The sequence below is a fragment of the Cervus canadensis genome, chromosome 9 (genome assembly GCF_019320065.1).
Source record: "Cervus canadensis isolate Bull #8, Minnesota chromosome 9, ASM1932006v1, whole genome shotgun sequence".
Lineage (NCBI taxonomy): Eukaryota > Metazoa > Chordata > Mammalia > Artiodactyla > Cervidae > Cervus > Cervus canadensis.
In genome coordinates, this window is record NC_057394.1 from 10,242,062 (window position 1) to 10,259,664 (window position 17,603).

Here is a 17,603-nt window from a genome sequence, read left to right on the forward strand (position 1 = left end):
AATCTACACCACGCGGGTCCTATTGAGATTAATGAAAAAATTATGCAAAAAAAATCTCAATTTCATTTCCCCGTGACGGGGCTTTGCATACATACAGTCAGTCTTGCCTTACACCTGATGATTTATTAAACTAATCTGCGGTGATCACCACTGATGTTCTCAACTCAATCTTGTCCTGGCTCATTTTCTAAGTAATTGTTTCTCATTAGTTCTGATAATGTTTTAATAGTGTTACCCATAATTTAGCCCCCAAGAATTAATAACAGGGGGGTAATATGGCAAAGCAGCTTGTGATGAGCTGCACAAAATAGAAACAGGTATGGTTTTTAATTAATCAAATTACTGCAAGGTTCTCTTCTGATAGCCAGTCCACGCCTAGCTGGGAGGAATTCCCAGGTTGGACGTTGTCATGGGCCAAGTGGGGTGAGCTCACCAGCTCCTGTTACCCACCCTGGATGACCTTAACCCACAGAAGCACCAAAGAGAAGTGGGTATGAAAACAGTGGGGATACCTCTTGCCTCCCAACATCTTTGTTCTTCTTTGACCCTGACTCAGCCCTTTTCTGGGTCCCTCATTAAGGTATGTGCTCAGAGAGTGGGGACCTTGGCCCAGATTTTTGACTCGCGTGGGTCCTAGTGTCATGAGCTTACCATGGTTGGGACCCTGGGGCTATGAGAAAGATGATAAATCTGATCCTTAGGGAGACTTAAACAACAAGGTGGTTTTGTTGGAACACAGTGTGGTTTGAGATGAAGGGTGTGGTGACTAGTCCAATATGGCCCGAATTCTGGGAACCTGTGGTCCCACTAGGGATGGCAGTGGGGAAGACCTCGCCAGGCCCGGCTCTCAGGACCACCTGGAGATCCTGCTGAGAGCATTGCTTTTCTTGAGGTCTGCATGCCTTTGCCCTGGCCTCTGGGGTCCCTTAAAGTGGGGCCTTGGCTCTCAGGGACCCCCAGGTTCCAGGAGGTCCACCTGTCAGGTTTGGGGGTTGCCTATGTAACAGGGGTGAAAATGAGGACGTCTCCCTTTCATGCTGTCAAAACCTGGGGCTGGGGGGAGGTTAATCTGGACCAGCCTGTGAGGATGGGCAGGGCGGCTGCATTGAAATGGGGGCTGCCTGTAGAAAGAACGAAGAAAGGCTTTTATTACCTTCTTTTGTTTAAGACAGGCTCTGCCTATGCTTCTGAAAACCAAGATCATGGCATCCGGTCCCATCACTTCATGGCAAATAGATGGGGAAACAAAGGAAACAGTGAGAGACTTTATTTTCTTGGGCTCCAAAATCACTGCAGACGGTGACTACAGACATGAAATTAAAAGACACTTGCCCCTTGGAAGAAAAGCTATGACCAACTAGACAGCATATTAAAAAGCAGAGACATTACTTTGCCGACAAAGGTCCGCATAGTCAAGGCTATGGTTTTTCCAGTAGTTATGTATGGATGTGAGAGCTGGACCATAAAGAAGGCTGAGCACCAAAGAATTGATTCTTTTGAACTGTGGTGTTGGAGAAGAGTCTTGAGAGTCCCTTGGACTGCAAGGAGAGCAAACCAGTCAATCCTAAAAAAATCAACCCTGAATATTCATTAGAAGGACTGATGCTGAAGCTGAAACTCCAATACTTTGGCCACCTGATGCAAAGAGCCAACTCACTAGAAAAAGTCCTGGTGCTGGGAAAGATAGAAGGCAAGAGGAAAAGGGGACGACAGAGGATGAGATGGTTGGATGGCATCACCGATTCAATGGACATGAGTTTGAGCAAACTCCAGGAGATGGTGAAGGACAGGGAAGCCTGGTGTGCTGCAGTCCATGGGGTCACAAAGAGTCGGACACACCTGAGCGACTGAACAACAACAAATGCTTCTGATATCCTGATGGTGTCATATTGCAGGACAAAATGAGAGGAAGCCTCCCTCTGCCTCCAAGCAGTCCTCCTGGATTTCAGTGTTCTGCGAAGCGGGGCCCGGCTGCACAAAAATCATGGTTTTTAAACCACAGGTCGTGATTTACCCTGTGCACACCAACAGCCAGCCTTGGTGGGGACAGCTGCTCAATAGGTTGGTGGGGAGGGGGGTGGCTTCTTCCGTGACTGCTGCCTACTGCCACTGTCCGAAGTCCTGAAGCCCAGTTTGGCTGAAGGCTTGTCACCTGCAAGTTGGCTGAGACCCCACCTTCATCCTTGCAGCCCCTCTGAGGGAGGAGGAAGCAGGTTCCCACCTTTTTTTTTCCCCAAGTGGACACCAGCCAAGCACATCCCATCTCAGTTAAGAGATGATGTCTCCGCCCGTCCCATGTTGGGGAGAATATTAGTTCATGTCTCAAGCCTGTGTTTCCCAGGTCTTGCCCAGCCTGGATCACGTTCCTCTGCGTGTCTGTGGCAACCACCCTGCCCAGGTGGTGGGTGCTGCATGACCGCTTGTGGGTCTCTCCCACTTCGCTTGGGCTCCGTGGTGCCTTTCCTTGTATATAACCATCAGCCCTACTCCCCTCTCGGGCTTCCTGGAGGGCCTGGAAGAAGTAGGAGGAAAGCAAACCCCTGGTTGGGGCATGCGGTAGCGGCCACATAGTAGATAGAAAGGGCGTAGGAGGAGGTGAAAAATGAAAATTAAAAAAAAAAAACAACTGTTTTCTATTTACAAATTTAAATAAACAGAACAGCCTTCCCCGCGGTGTTTGTCTAAGAGTGGCAGCTTTGCTGCTGTGTAGGTCATGAAAAGGTTGGTGTAGAGTTTAAAACTTCCCATTCTGTTAATTTCTTAAAGAACAGTCGTCCGGAGTCTCCACACAAAAGCTCATGATTTAATGAGGAGCAGAAACAAAATCTCTGATTGTTGGTGTTTCAAATTTCATTGGCGTCCTCTGGCAAACACAAGTTGATCCTTCGCGGCTTCAATACCCTTTAGCCTTCAATATAAGAGCACATGCTGAATAGGGAAGAATGGGTGGTTGTTATGTTTATTTACCCTTACTACAAGCTGGGTTAACCTCTTCAAAACAGCTTTACTAAGCCCGTTAACCACACCACCCATATGACCTGTAGCCGCATCTCTAATGTGATGCAAATCTCACAGGGGACCATATGCACCAGCTCGGAGGCATTGTGTCTTCTCAGAGGCTACAAGTTTATTGCTGAGGAGGCCCTATCCCAGCCATACATTTACCGGGGGGAGATGGCCTCAATGGCAAACAGTTAAACAGGGAAATAAAGGGAGAGAATGGATGGTCTTGAGTTTCTGCACATTTATATTTTAATTGCTGGTAACAGTTGACCCAAAAGCATTCACCCAGGATGAGGGCTTTCAGAGTCATCACCTAGCAATTTGAGGAGAGGGAGGTTTCATTTTGGGGGAGAGGGTGGAGGTGAAAGCAATCAGTTTTGACGGTTTATTTTTTACAAGGTATCTATATAAACCTGTATGGTCCTTAACTTTTCTATGCCATCTCTGTTGTTTTACCAGGTTACTAGTGAAATAAACACCATCCCTTCACTGAGTTGTTGTTTTTTAAAAGGTTGGCCTTTCTTAAAAATTATTTACGGTGTCATGTGAACAATGAACAATGTGGGAAACATCTAACATCAGCAGGGTGAAGGGAGTTTACGTATTCAGGAAAAATATGTTTTGTTAAAGACTTCACTTTCACTCACAGCCCATCTCTCCCCACTATTTTATCTCCCTGTGAAATCAGAAGTCCAAACTTGGAACACATCCGTAAACAGTAAAATCACACGCTTGGAACCAAAAAGAAGAAAGTTCATTTTTAGAGGAATAACTGGCCCCAGTGAGATAACCAAAAAAAGAAAAAAAAAAATTGTGATTAACATGAACTGTAAACGGGGAAAGGCTCCAATCCAGCATACTAAGAAGTTGCCTTGAGTATAATGGTTTGTCTTTAAGAAAAACCACTGTATATGTTCAGCCCACCTGATGAGAGCTTCATTTAGCAGATCATTTTTCCTTGATGGATGTGGCAAGCGTAACAATGTTCTGGGCCTGCTTCAGTAATGGCATGTCGATCATACTCCCTCGGAAAGTAAAGGCTCCCTGGAAGACAGAGAATACAAACTTCCTGAAAGAATGCTCGGAAATTATAGGCTTCCTTTCTGTGCACACTTGTACGACAAGAACATTTCAGATTCCACCTGAATTATACTGACTTTCCTACCCAACTTTTGAGAAAGCCAAAGTAAATTACAGGGGACAGACTTCTTTTCTTCCTCCTAAAGAGGGGGAGAAAAAAAAAAAACTCTTCAGCATTTTAATGGAGAGGAAAAACCATCAGACACAAGATATTGGAAACTGTTCATTTAACTCTTGAAATCAAGCAGAAAACAAGGGTGGAAGGAAAATGTAAATACTTCCTTATATGCTTTTTGAAATATTGCATAGAAGTGTGAAAACAGTAATACACTCTGGCAACTGATTGTTGTTGGAGTAAATAATTGTATGGTCAGGTTAACGGGAGAATGCTTCCTTCTTGCTGTAACCTAATTGTGGGGTAGCACTGTTGTGTGATGGGAAGACATAAGGTAGAAATACACTGAGTAGAAAGAGATCCCTCTGTCTGTCAGTACACATTCTGCAGGAAAGGATTAAAGTGACAGGGGCCGTGAGTCCATAACAGAGAAATCATAGCTCTGTTGAACGGTGAGCCTGGAAAGAACCTGCAATCTCTTGGTTTATCCCCATTTTAGAGACTCACTTTTTAAAGTCTATATTGTTATTTATTGATTTATTTGGATGCACCGGGTCTTAGTTGTGGTCTATGGGATCTAGTTCCCTGACCAGGGATCAAACCCTGACCCCTTGCGTTAAGAGTGTGGAGTCTTAGCCACTGGACCACTAGGGAAGTCCCCCAAGGCTCCCTTTTTTTTTTTTTTTAAACCTTTTGTAAATATTTATTGAATGTATCACATGATCTCAGTCCTGTTCTAGGTGAGGACTCTGAGGCCCAAAGAAGTTAACACGATTTTCCAAGGTCACTTCACTAGGAAAAGTGAGAGCTGGGGCTAGTACTTGGGTCCCAGAACCCCAAGCCTTCGTTAGAGACTCACACGTTAAGAGGACAAAGAAGTTTCTTTAGTGCCTCAGAAAAAAGAAGAATTAAATGGACAGAAGCAGCATGCCCAGAGTCTGAAGTTAATGTCTCGTTGTCCATTTTCTTTTAATCACTCCTTTTTGCCGTTTACAATCATAGCTCTTCCTTTTTCAAAAATATTCCCTGATGGCTCTGATGGTAAAGAATCTGCCTGCAATGCAGAAGACCTGGGTTCAATCCCTGGGTTGGGAAAATCCCCTGGAGGAGGAAATGGCAACCCACTCCAGTATTCTTGCCTGGGAAATCCCATGGACAGAGGAGCCTGGTGGGCTATAGTCCGTGGGGTTGAAAAGAGTTGGACACGACTGAGCAACTAACACTTCCACTTTCACGTTATTTATTTGGCTGTGCCGGGTCTTAGTTGCGGCATTTGGACTCTAGTTCTCTGATCAGGGATGGAACTCCAGGGCCCCCTGCATCGGGAGCCCAGGGTCTTAGCCACTGGACCAGCAGGGAAGTTCCGTGATCATAGCTCTTTTTAATTCCTTTTCTTTCTAACTGTTGGTAAGTTTGTGGGTGTGAGTGGGGAGCAGGTAGTCTTTTGGGACGTGGAGGTGGCTGGAGCAATCATGGCCCTCATGAATGGTCCATTCGTATATTGTCGTTGCTGTTGTTTATCGCTCAGTCGTGTCCGACTCTTTGTGGCCCCATGGACAACATGGACAGCAGCAGCACACCAGGCTCCTCTGTCCTTCACCATCTCCTGGAGCTTGCTCAAGCTCATATCCATTGAGTCAGTGATGCCATCCAACCATCTCATCCTCTGTCGTCCCCTTCTCCTCCTGCCCTCAATCCTTCCCAGCATCAGGGTCTTTTCTAATGAGTTGGCTCTTTGTGTCAGGTGGCCAAATTATTGGAGCTTCAGTTTCAGCATCAGTTCTTTCAGTGAATATTCAGGGTTGATTTCCTTTAGGACTGACTGGTTTGATTTCCTTGCAGTCCAAGGGACTCTCTAGAGTTTTCTACAACACCACAGTTCTAAAGCACCAGTTCCTCAGTGCTCAGTCTTCTTTATGGTCCAACTCTCACATCCATACATGACTACTGGAAAAACCATAGCTTTGACTGTACAGAACTTTGTTGGCAAAGTTACGTCTCTGATTGGTATATACTGCCATTCATATATACTGCCTTCCAGTTGTGGATTTTACAAGCATCACACCTCAACAATCAATATTGTCATTATTCAAGACTTCGGGATGGTCTCTTGGGCTCCCTGGAAACCCTCACCCCTTATAATAATATAGAGTTATACACAGAATGAAGGTTAAAAAAACTGGCAGGGACTCCTTAGCAGTGACTCTGAAATTTATTTACTTATCAAAAATTATAATTATATAATATGGTGAAATATAAAACAAAATAAAATTATTGGAGGACAATTGCTCTACCATATTGTGTTGGCTTCTGCTATGAAATTTATTTTTTAATCAAGAGAGATTTAAAAGTCATCAGGATTAGAATCCTCCCCAGGGCCTAGCCTTCTCAGCCTTGAAATGAGAAATCTGATTCAGATGAACATCTGCGTGGCCAAAAATCCTACACTGTGAAGCCATTTTCCAACCTGCCCATTTTACTCTTTGTACCACCAGATTTGGTCTTTGCCTAATTTCATTCAGCCTGGAGCTAATTTCGATCATCTCTGTGACCGTGATGAATTTGGTGACTTTGGTTAGAAGTTGTAAGATACTCTGGGTTAGTGTGACAGGTGGAATCAGGGCGTGGGGCTCATGCTTTACACGCCAATCGTCCAGTTTTCTTACTGGAGTAAATGGTGAAGACCAAAGGCCTCCTGGTTACCCGCCTACCGAGTGGATCACGGCCCTGTAAAACAGCACATCTGTCCTGCGAACGCTTCAGTAATAGGCTGGAGAGATGAAATTAGCATAGATGGACATGAAATCAGAATGCTGCACAGAGAATCAAGGTGATGGCTTTGGGTCTATGCCATGTTCCCTGAATCTGCTTTGAATTCCGTGTGCACCTTGGAGATGCAAAATATTTCACATAGAGTTTCAAGACAGGGAGATCATTTCATTCTTTTATGGTGGTGGATTTTGCTTGACTTCCTTTGTTAAGCTTAAGCTGGAAAACCAAAGTTAACATTTTTGTTCTTCGTGTCTTTCATCCTGCAAACTGAGGATTTTAGTGTTAAGAATCCGGCTTCCTAGTATGAATGTCCTCCTGCTTTCGTGTATCAACCTAGAATATGGTTGGTCTTTTGTTTTTGTTTTTTGAGCATACCGGGCAGGCACGTGGGATCTCAGTTCCCTTACCAGGGATTGAACCCATGCCTCATATAGTGGAAGTATGGAATCTTAACTGCTGGACTGCCAGAGAAGCCCATGGTTGGTTTTTTAACACAGGGATCCACAAGTGAAGTTGAATAGTCTGCTGGTCAAGATTCAGAAAACTGAAGACTGTCAAAAGCTATTTGCATTTGTGGGGAGGGTTTGAAACATTCCTTAGTGAGTGACTTTAGATAAGTTTTGGTTTCACAGCTCAATGCATTTCTGAGAAATTGGTGGACCATCCTGGAAAGAAGAGGTGGGGCTTCCCTGGTGGCTCAGTGGTGAAGAATCTGCCTGCCAGTGCAGGAGACATGGGTTCAGTCCCTGATCTGGGAAGATCCCACGTGCCAAGGATCCCAACTAAATCCAAGCGTCACAACTACTGAGCCTGTGCTCTAGAGCCCAAGAGCTGCAACTCCTGAGCCCACTTGCCGCGACTGCTGAAAGCTCTGCAACAAGAGAAGCCACCGCAATGAGAAGCCCCGTGCACAACTAGATTTGCCCCCACTTGCTGCAACTAAAGAAAAGCCTGCACAGATCCAGTACAGCTATAAATAGATATATAAATAAAAAGAAGAGGGAACTTCCATCAGCTTGAAGAGTTGGGCTATGATTTGGTTTAAAAATGCCTTTAAGAGTCAGAAAGAGAAACATCGTATTCTAACACATATATACGGAATCTAGAAAAATGGTACTGAAGGATTTATTTACAGGGCAGCAATGGAGAAACAGACATAGAGAATAGACTTATGGACATGGGGAGAGGGGAGGAGAGGGTGAGCTGTATGGAAAGAGTAACAGGGAAATTTACATTACCATCTGTAAAATAGATAGCCAACAGGAATTTGCTGTATGGTTCAGGAAACTCAAACAGGGGCTCTGTATCAACCTACAGGGGTGGGATGGGGCAGGAGGTGGGAGTGAGTTTCAAAAGAGAGGGGATATATGTGTCCCTAAGGCTGATTAATGTTCAGGTTTGACAGAAAACAACAAAATTCTGTGAAGCAATTATCCTTCAATTAAAAAAAAAAAAAGCCTTAGAAGTAGTAAGTCATCCATGGTAACCTGGTGTGCTGCAGTCCGTGGGCTGGCAAAGGGTGAGGCATGACTTAGCAACTGAACAACATTCTTGGTTAAAAACCTTAATAACCATCGCTACAGCAATAAGAAAGAGAGAAAGTGAAAGTGAAGTTGCTCAGTATGAATGTCCGACTCTTTGCGACCCCATGGCCTGTAGCTCACCAGGCTCCTCCGTCCATGGGATTTCCCAGGCAAGAGTACTGGAGTGAGTTGCCATTCCTGAGCAGTTCCTAGCCCAGGACTGTGACATGCTTTATTTCATGTAACGCTCTCAACAACCCCGTGAGGTAGATACGATGACCCACGCCCATTAACAAATTGTTTTCCTTTTTCTTTTCAATTATAGAAAAAACAAATAACCTAAGTTCACCATCTTAACCATTTTTAAGTGTGCGGGCCGGTAGTGTTAAGTAGGTTCACTCTGCTACGCAATAGACCTTGAGCATTTCCTCAGCTTGCAAAAGTGAAACTCAGTCCCATCAGACAGCTACTCCCCATTACCCTTCCTCCATCCCCTGGCCACTCTGGTTCTATGAGGATGTATCCATTCCCAGATTATAACTGAGGAAACAGAGGCACAAAGAAACTTCTATGAGTCTGCCCTGTAGCTCTTAAGTATAGAACTGGGATAACACCTAGCTCTATTTGATGCAAAGTGTGAGCTCCAGGCCTGCACCCTGGGTTTGTGGATTGTTCTCTGGGTGGGTTGCCTGGCCACCCAAATCAGAATCATCTGGTGGGGAGGCCGCTTGTTAAAATGCAGACTCTTGGGCTCCATCCAATGAGGTTTCATGCAGAAGGTCCGGGGGTTGGCAGGGAGCCCTCGGATGATTTGAATGCTCACTGAAGTTTGAGAAGCTACATGTTTTAGCTCTCCTGGGTAGCAATAGTTAGGCTGGCTTTGACATGGGTACAACTCCATCTTTGCTCTCAAGAGATGCAGGTGCCATACAATGCAACAAGAATTAGAGAAAAAGCCAGTGTGGTCTGTAAAGAGATTCGAGGCCTGGAAAGGCTGCCCTTCTCCCCGGTCAGGACCACATCTGACAGTTTGCACTGCTGACTTAGACGTGATACTCTGTACCTAGTGATTCCCCCCAGTGTTTTTCCCCAGTGCCATATGTCTCCCCCGAGAGCTGCCATGGGGCTTCGGCTCTGTGCACAACAGCTTTTGTTCAGCTATTACCTATTAAGTTATTTGTTGTAATAAATCACTAGTCAGCCACTTTGGCACATCTTTCTATACACATGTAAACGGCTTCAGCCTCCTGTAAGTGAAGAGCAGTTATCACCTTAGCATAGTTGTTATCTGCATAGGAAGGGAAACAATTATTTATTGGGCTGTAGGTTTTCTAACATCTGGGTCGTTGCCTGGTGGTGAGATAGGCATTGAAGTAACATGAATGTTATCAGACCCTGATGTTCCTCAAGGGGGGAGAATCTGACTTACAATTTGTTGGCAAAAGGATGGGTGACGATGGTGGTGACAGCAGTAATCACATGTATGGGAAATAGTCACATGTTTTGCATTTCTGGCACTTAGCACTTGCAAATTTTTTTCTCTGGAGTACTAAAAGAGTAATTTTCTAGCATCCATAAATGAATATTATTCTTTCCCTACTCACTGTATTTTCCAACAACTTCTTCGGGCATTCAGGGAGTTCTCTTTGGCACATTCCCATGATGGCGTTGCTTATGTCAGAATGAATGATAATATGTGAGCACAGTTGTTATAGTCCTTTATTCAGAGTAACATTCTCTTTTTTCCTCTATGATGATGTCTCTTATTTTAAATTAACTTTATTGGAGCTTAGTTGCTCTACAATGCTGTGATGGCTTCTATGGTAGGCTAAGTCTTATGCCCAGTGAATTATTTACCTCACTGCAGTTCCTAGTGAATTCCTAGAACTTTTAGTCAGCATTGACCACTATGGAATTTGTGGTCTTGTTTGTGTCCTCTTCTTGCTAAAATCTCTTAGGCCCAGCCCTGACATCCTGTCACATAGCTCTTCCTTACTCCCAAACTTTGCTGTTCCTGATACCCCTCGATGAGGGAAATGATGCTCTCACAGAGACTCTGATGGGCACTGTTTCATTCTTTCTTCCCCGCTTTCATCCTATCACACTTGGAGTCCTTGGACAGGTCCTAGGATGGCCTGGGTCCCCTCACCATTTGGTTAATGGGTAAGGATTTGAGCTTGGGTACCAGGCACCCGAAGTTCAGTGGGGAGGCTGTCAGCCCCCAGGCTGGCTAGCAGAGGTCTCACTGAGAGAGTGCTGGGACATTCACAGGGGAGCTGCATCTTCCTAACTGGGACCATGAGGTTATTTTTCTAGAATATCAGATAAGATCACCCTCTTCCTTAAGCCTTGCTTTGTCCCGTTGGATTTACAGAATCAAGTGCAACCTCCTTAGAGGGAGCCCAAGGTTCCCTGTGATGAGACCACACCCTGTCTCTGCTCTCTGCTTTGTCTCCTGCCAGTCCACACACACACACACACACACACACACGCACGTGCGGGCTCATGTGCACCCCTCCCACAGGCTCTGCTCTCTGATCTGATGGTCCTTTCCCTGACTGTCCGGCAAACTGCTGCTTATACTTCAAGACGACAGAAAGATGTCATGTCTGTGAAGCCCTGGTTGGGCTCATTTCTCTCCCTCCTTCCTTCACACACCGCCTTGTCATAACCCTTGTCACGCTCTACTGTGGAGAAGGAAATGGCAACCCACTTCAGTGTTCTTGCCTAGAGAATCCCAGGGACAGAGGAGCCTGGTGGGCTGCCGTCTATGGGGTCGCACAGGGTCGGACACGACTGGAGTGACTTAGCAGCGGCAGCGGCACGCTCTACTGTAATTATTTCTTTACATTGCCTTCTTTCTCACTGAGAAGCCCTTGAAGACAGGGTCTCCTATATCTTTGAATCCCCAGCATCCAAAACAAGGTTTTGAGTGAAGCTTGGCTCTTCTGTGGGGCCCGAGCTGGGTGACGGAGGGGAGAATGACTTGGGAAGACAGGATCAACCTTACCTTTCTGCTCTCCTTTATCTGCAAGTGTCTTTGTTCCGTGTGATCCTTCCCTGGCCTGGTCATACTGCCTGGTGAGTTGGCTGAGCCTCCGGTAGGACACAGGGATAGACCGAAACAAATTCGATGCTAGGTTGGGGTCAGGTTAACTCATGCAAATGACTTAACGGTTAAAAGTGCAAGCCAGTCCATCTGTAAGTGGTGCTTAAGGAATTAGAAGCTACAGAAAGAGCCATCAAATGGGGTGGTTTGGCCTGGGAAAGGCTTTGGGGGACCCGGAACTTTGAAGGTCAGCTTTAGAAGGTTAGGGATGCCCACTGAAGGTCAAGAGAAGGGCAGGGGGAATGGAGCAGTGCATCCAGACATGTGAGTGGGGTTGGCCTTCTGTTCTCTGCCCTCTGTGCCTCTGGTCACCAGTGACTCAACAGATCAAGCAATATGAAGGACCGCGGTATAAGCTACTGGCTCAGTCTACTGAGGAAGGGGTTTCTCCAGGGCCTGAGGAACCAGAGTTTACTTTCGCATCAGTGAAAGCCATCCGGAAGAGGGATAACAGACTTCCCCTAGGACAAAGCGCATGGGACTCCGTCTCTGCTCGATGCAGTGAGACTGCAACCCACAGGACTCCCTCTGTTCTCCCTGTCTGCCCTGGCAGGCCCGAGACTCACTCATCCCTTTACCCCAAGGGGAGGAAGTTAAAGCACTTGTTTTTTCCTTTATTCTGAGTAATTTTTCCTCTGTTCTAGGATAGTCTGGGGACCCAACAATTTGATTTACAGATACAAAGGTAAATCTTTGTATCTGTAAAAAATATATATCTTTTTAAAGGAACTCCTTTGTGGCTCAGATGGTAAAGAATCTGCCTGCAATGCGGAGACCCGGGTTCTCCCTGGGTCAGGAGGATCCCCCGGAGAAGGGAATGGCAACCCACTCTAGTATTCTTGCCTGGAGAATTCCATAGACAGAGAAGCCTGGGGGGCTACATTCCATGGGGGTCACAAAGCATCTGGGTGACTAACACTTTCATATGAGTAGGACAGGACTAGAATCTAGGGTTTTTCACCCCAAATCTCAAACTCTTCCTACTAATCAGTATACTTCAAACTATGACTGGTAACTCTGGTACTTAAGATGATTATAGAAAAATTAATATCCAAAATTTTAATATATATTATTTTACATATACTGTATTTTAAAATTTTATTTTGACGTGACATAAAAAATGTCTAAGCTGTTATTTCAGAGATATCATTACTTGAAATGAGGCTGAAAAGATTAATGCTATACAGAGAAGGTCCAGATAAACAAATATGTGAAAACATGATTTTAATAACTGACTTGGGAACAACTGAAATGCAGTGTGCTTTCATTCAGAGTTCCCACTTGGAAGCTCTTAACTATAATTATTATGACGGCAGAAACACCAACGGATATTCTCAGTGAGAAAAAAATTCAATAATAAAAATGTGAATGACATTTTAAGTCCTGAAAATACCCAAAGCATTTGTAAGAAGGATTAAAGGAGGTGACATTTGATCCTTGTATGTGCTTCTGAATATCAGTAACCCTTTGTGTTATGGATAAACATCTTTTAAAACTGCCATGGACAATGAAAGAATACTATTGAAGACTTGGGAAATAGAGAACATGTTTTTCTTTTTTTAAACACTTTAAATTGGAGTGCTCATCTGATAGGTATTTTAATATTTTGAATTAAAATTCAATGACCATTTATTCCTATGACCAGAGAATTTGCAGATGCTCGTGTATCTCCACCTGAAATTTCTAAAAGGTCAACTGAAGTCATTCAACATGGGCAATTCACGTTGGGCTGATCTGTCATTACTCCTGGCACCGAGATTCTGATGGGTGATGTTCCTCAGCCTTTGATGGGGAGGCCCTTTAAATGATTCATAGGAATGTAACAGTTGGAATATTTGAAAGGGGTTCATTTTGTTCCTGATTGGGGAATACAGTGACCATTTAGGCCTGTGGAACTCCTGCAAGAGGATCCCTTCTGCCCCTGCCTTGGAGCATGGCCTCAGAGGGGGTATCCGGAGCTGGGAATCGTGCACCCTGGGCAGCCTGTCAGGTTTATCTTCTATGTTCTAAACAGTGGAAAAGCCTGGAGAAGCTCCATCCTTAGCCCTTGCATCCTCCCTCCTGTCTTTTCCCCTGGAGCTGTCTGGCTTGAAAAAGAGAGCACAGAACCCTCCCTGGAGAATGGGATGAAGGGGTCTGTACGCCCCTCATGCAGGTTCACAGCCAGGTCAGTGCTGCCCAAGAGGGCGTGCGGGTCGTCCATTCAAGCAGCCCTTCTGTGACTTTCTACCAAGCAGAGAAATGGGTAGCTCCCCGGGTGAGCGCATTCTCAGTGGCACTCAGGAGCCTGCGGCTGAAACAAACAGCCATGCACAAAGACACACGGAGAGAAGGGATCTGCTTCTCAGGGGTCTCTCACTTGGGGCAGTGGCTAGGAATATGGGCTTTCTGCTCAGCTCCACCTGAATTTGTTTTTTTTTTTCCCCTGCACTGGGTCTTTGTTGTGGTGCACAGGCTCTTCCTTGCAGTGTGGGGGCTTTCTCTAGTTGCCCCCAGCAGAGGCGACTCTCGAGTTTCGGCGCCCTGGCTGTAGAGCATATAGGCTTCAGTAGCTGTGGCCCATGGGCTTAGTTGCCTTGCAGCAGCATGTGGCATCTTCCCCAATCAGGGACTGAACCCGTGTCCCCTGCACTGGCAGTGTGCGCGCGCTAAGTCGCTTCAGTCATGTCCGATTCTGTGTGACCCTGTGGACCATAGCCCACCAGGCTCCTCTGTCCATGGGATTCTCCAGGCAAGAATGCTGGCATGGATTGCCATTCCGTTCTTCAGGAGATCTTCCCGACCCAGGGATCGAACCCGGGTCCCCTACATTGGCAAGTGGATTCTTAAGCACTGAACCACCAGGGAAGCCCTCCAACCTGAATGTGAATCCAGGCTCTGCCTTTTTCTGGCTTTGAGTGATCAGAGCGTCTGTAAAATGAGGATGATGATCCTACCCCTTGAAGGGTTGTTGTGAGGATTAAATAAAAGAAGCTACATCACTTGACCGGCTCTCAGTGCGTGGGAGCTGCGACTGCTACCTCCACTTCCATCGCCGTCACCGCGGCTGTGGTCCTGCCCCCAGCGAGCCGCTGCCTGTCCCACCGTCAGGGCGATCACCTCCACCTGCGGCTGTTCCCACCGCCAGCACCGCCGCCACCCCACTGCAGCTGTTCCTGCTACTGCCGTCGTCAGAGAAAGTGTCATCCAGTTTATCCCAGAAAGGGCCAGGGAGAAGCAGAGCATCGGATTATGACCAGATTTGAAGATTCCAGACTAGCTTTAAGGGTTCTGAGAGTCATCCGCATTCTAGGAGATGTTTGAGAACAGGATGCCTCCCCCCTCCCCAAAGCTTCCTGTTCCCTCTGCTGCTGCTGCTGCTGCTAAGTCACCTCAGTCGTGTCTGACTCTGCGCGACCCCATAGACGGCAGCCCACCAGGCTCCCCCATCCCTGGCATTCTCCAGGCAAGAACACTGGAGTGGGTTGCCATTTCCTTCTCCAATGCATGAAAGTGAAAAGCGAAAGTGAAGTCGCTCAGTTGTGTCCAACTCTTAGCGACTGCATGGACTGCAGCCTACCAGGCTCCCCTGTCCATGGGATTTTTCAGGCAAGAGTACTGGAGTGGGTTGCTGTTGCCTTCTCCCCTGTTCGCTCTAAATGCTTCTGAATCACAGATTGATTTGTCCCTGTAAGAAATGAGACTCAGAGGTGCTATGTATTTGACCCAGCACCAGTATTTGAAAACAAATGCATTTTAGAGAATTTAAAAAAAAAAAAAAAAAACAACTTACAATATCTGCTGGAGGAGGTTCTAATCAAAGGCAGGTGACCAGAAGTTGGGAGCCAAAATCAGGCCAAGAATATATCACATGGAAAACTACCTTCCAAAGGAAACAACTGGATTTCTAAGCATATATTTATAAGCTTGAGGCGTCGGTCAAACAGTACAGTTTTCAGTAGCCAGTAAGCAGGAAAAAGGAAAGGTATAGTATAAAAAGAGGAAATTCTTGGGAACATGGGAACTCAGTGGATGTGAAATGAAGATTATCATTAACACTTTGCTTCTTAATAAGGAAGCATGAAATCATTTAGCTTGAGCTCTATACAGGAAGTAGAAACACTCATGTGTTGGACAGTAGTAAGATTAATTTGAGACTCTACCATAACTTTAGGAAACTGGTGAAGTAAAGGAGAATTAGTAGAAGATCTGGAAGATGAATGTGGAAGGGAAGGTAGAGGTGGCTGAACAGTAGGGAGGAGAGCTGAGGTGAATGTTTGGGTCAATTATCTAAATGCGGGACCTGTCCTGAGCTGTCTGCTTGCACAGATGCAGTGTCTCCATGGACCAGAGCCTCCGTACTTCACAGGCAGATAGGGAGACCAAAGGTGCCTTCTAAGATTCTTCTCAGAACCCACTAAATGTAGGCAACAAGCTTTATCTTTTAAAATATTCAGGCAGAATGATCAGGACAGGAATTGAGAAGGCTTTAAATATCTTTTGATAAGGAAATCTGGAAAAATCAGGCCAACTATGCCACATGGAAGGCTACCTACCGAGGTGAAACAATTGGATTTAAAAGCATATTGCAATCTAAAGGAGTTTCAGCATTTGCCAGCAAATTAGAGGGTGTGCTTAATTTTCTGTTTTTTAAAAATAGCTTTATTGAGATATAATTTGCATACCATAAATTTCACCCATTGTTAAGTATATAATTCGTTGACTTTTACTAATTACATAGAATTCTGCAACTATCAATGCTCAGATTTTTTTGAAACTAGAAATCTTGTTGGAAAATATTTTATTTTTTATTTTTATTTTTTTTTAATACTGAGATAAATGTGTAAATACCTTGAATTTAATATTTTATGTCAGAATATTTTATGTCAAATTTAAGCTGATATTACTATGAGAAAAGCAGAGAATGAAGGCCATTTTATAGCAGCTTGAAGTTAAGACCAATACTTTTAAACTTCTTCTATTTTATATGTTGTAGTCTTATTCTTTCTTTGGAAAATACATCTAAACAAACTAACATTAACTAGAAGGCACTTTAAATTTTTTTTGGCACTTTAAATTTTAGAACACTAAAATACAAATGATGAATAATAACTGATGAAATAATTAGCGAAAATTTTTTTCTTTCAATTTTTCTAGAAGGGGAAAAATGTCAGCATCATATATATTGTTAAAAAGTACAACGAATAATTTCTTTTTAGCACTGTCAGAAATTTAGAAACCAGCTAGCTAAATAGTATTTGCTAAATGTGTATTGTGTACTGATTTCTAAGGTGCTGCAGGAGGATGTACAATAGGGAAAATTCTTTACTCTCTGGGCTAGAGGTAAGAAATGCCCCCACTTTTTTTTTTTCCCATTGAGGTCCACTAACTTAAATGGAAAAAAAATAAGAGAATTCTAGAAACTCTTGCTTTCTATTTTTTAGTAAAATAAAAGCTCCATTTGCCTGCTTTTAATATTAAAACGAATTAAAGAATTCTTTAATAAGCACCACAAAATATCAAAGGAATGCTCTGAACCCCTCTAGTATAATCAGCAGAAGGAGAGAAGGCAGGGGACAGGGGTGCAGTGGTGGAGATGATGTGGTAAGAAAGGAAGAGAGAGATACAGAAAAAGAGAAAACCAAAAAAATCCACGGAAGTGGATCAGGGAAGGCAGAGGAAGGACATGTACAGAAACACACGCAGACCCATACATCCTGAGAGGGAGAAGTCCCGTAAAAGAGAATGAGAGAGAAAGACGTCTGAGAGTAAAGCCACCCTTTCATGGCCCTTGCTTGGTTCTTGCTCTTAAAGGAGCTAAAAGGCATGGTGTATTTCTGCAACCACAGGTGTAAGTGAGAACAGGACTTTGGGAACTTGTCCTTTGAGTGAGATGAAACCCAGCTCGGGGTCAGACAGGGCCTCTTTACCAAAGGCCCCAGACTAGCTCTGAGAGTTTCCAACTTAGCTTAGGAGGTCGAATGACTAATAAAACAGAATGAGGTTTGCAGTGATCAGAACC

General features: G+C 44.7%; 1 protein-coding gene across 4 annotated transcripts in view; it reads right to left on the reverse strand.

Annotated features, from left to right (window-relative positions):
- The window catches only part of CLYBL (citramalyl-CoA lyase), a 229,418-nt gene that overhangs the window by 8,758 nt on the left and 203,057 nt on the right, over positions 1-17,603 (reverse strand). The window contains exons 8-9 of one of the 4 annotated variants that reach the window (XM_043478366.1): positions 3,928-4,047; positions 2,782-2,908 (exon numbers count right to left, since the gene is read on the reverse strand). In XM_043478366.1, the coding sequence (XP_043334301.1) occupies positions 3,952-4,047 (96 nt within the window). In that variant the 3' untranslated portion in view covers positions 2,782-2,908; positions 3,928-3,951. Of the gene's footprint in view, positions 1-2,781; positions 2,929-3,233; positions 4,048-17,603 lie in introns of those variants that run through there. The other 3 variants (XM_043478365.1, XM_043478367.1, XM_043478368.1) reach the window with 3 other exon arrangements.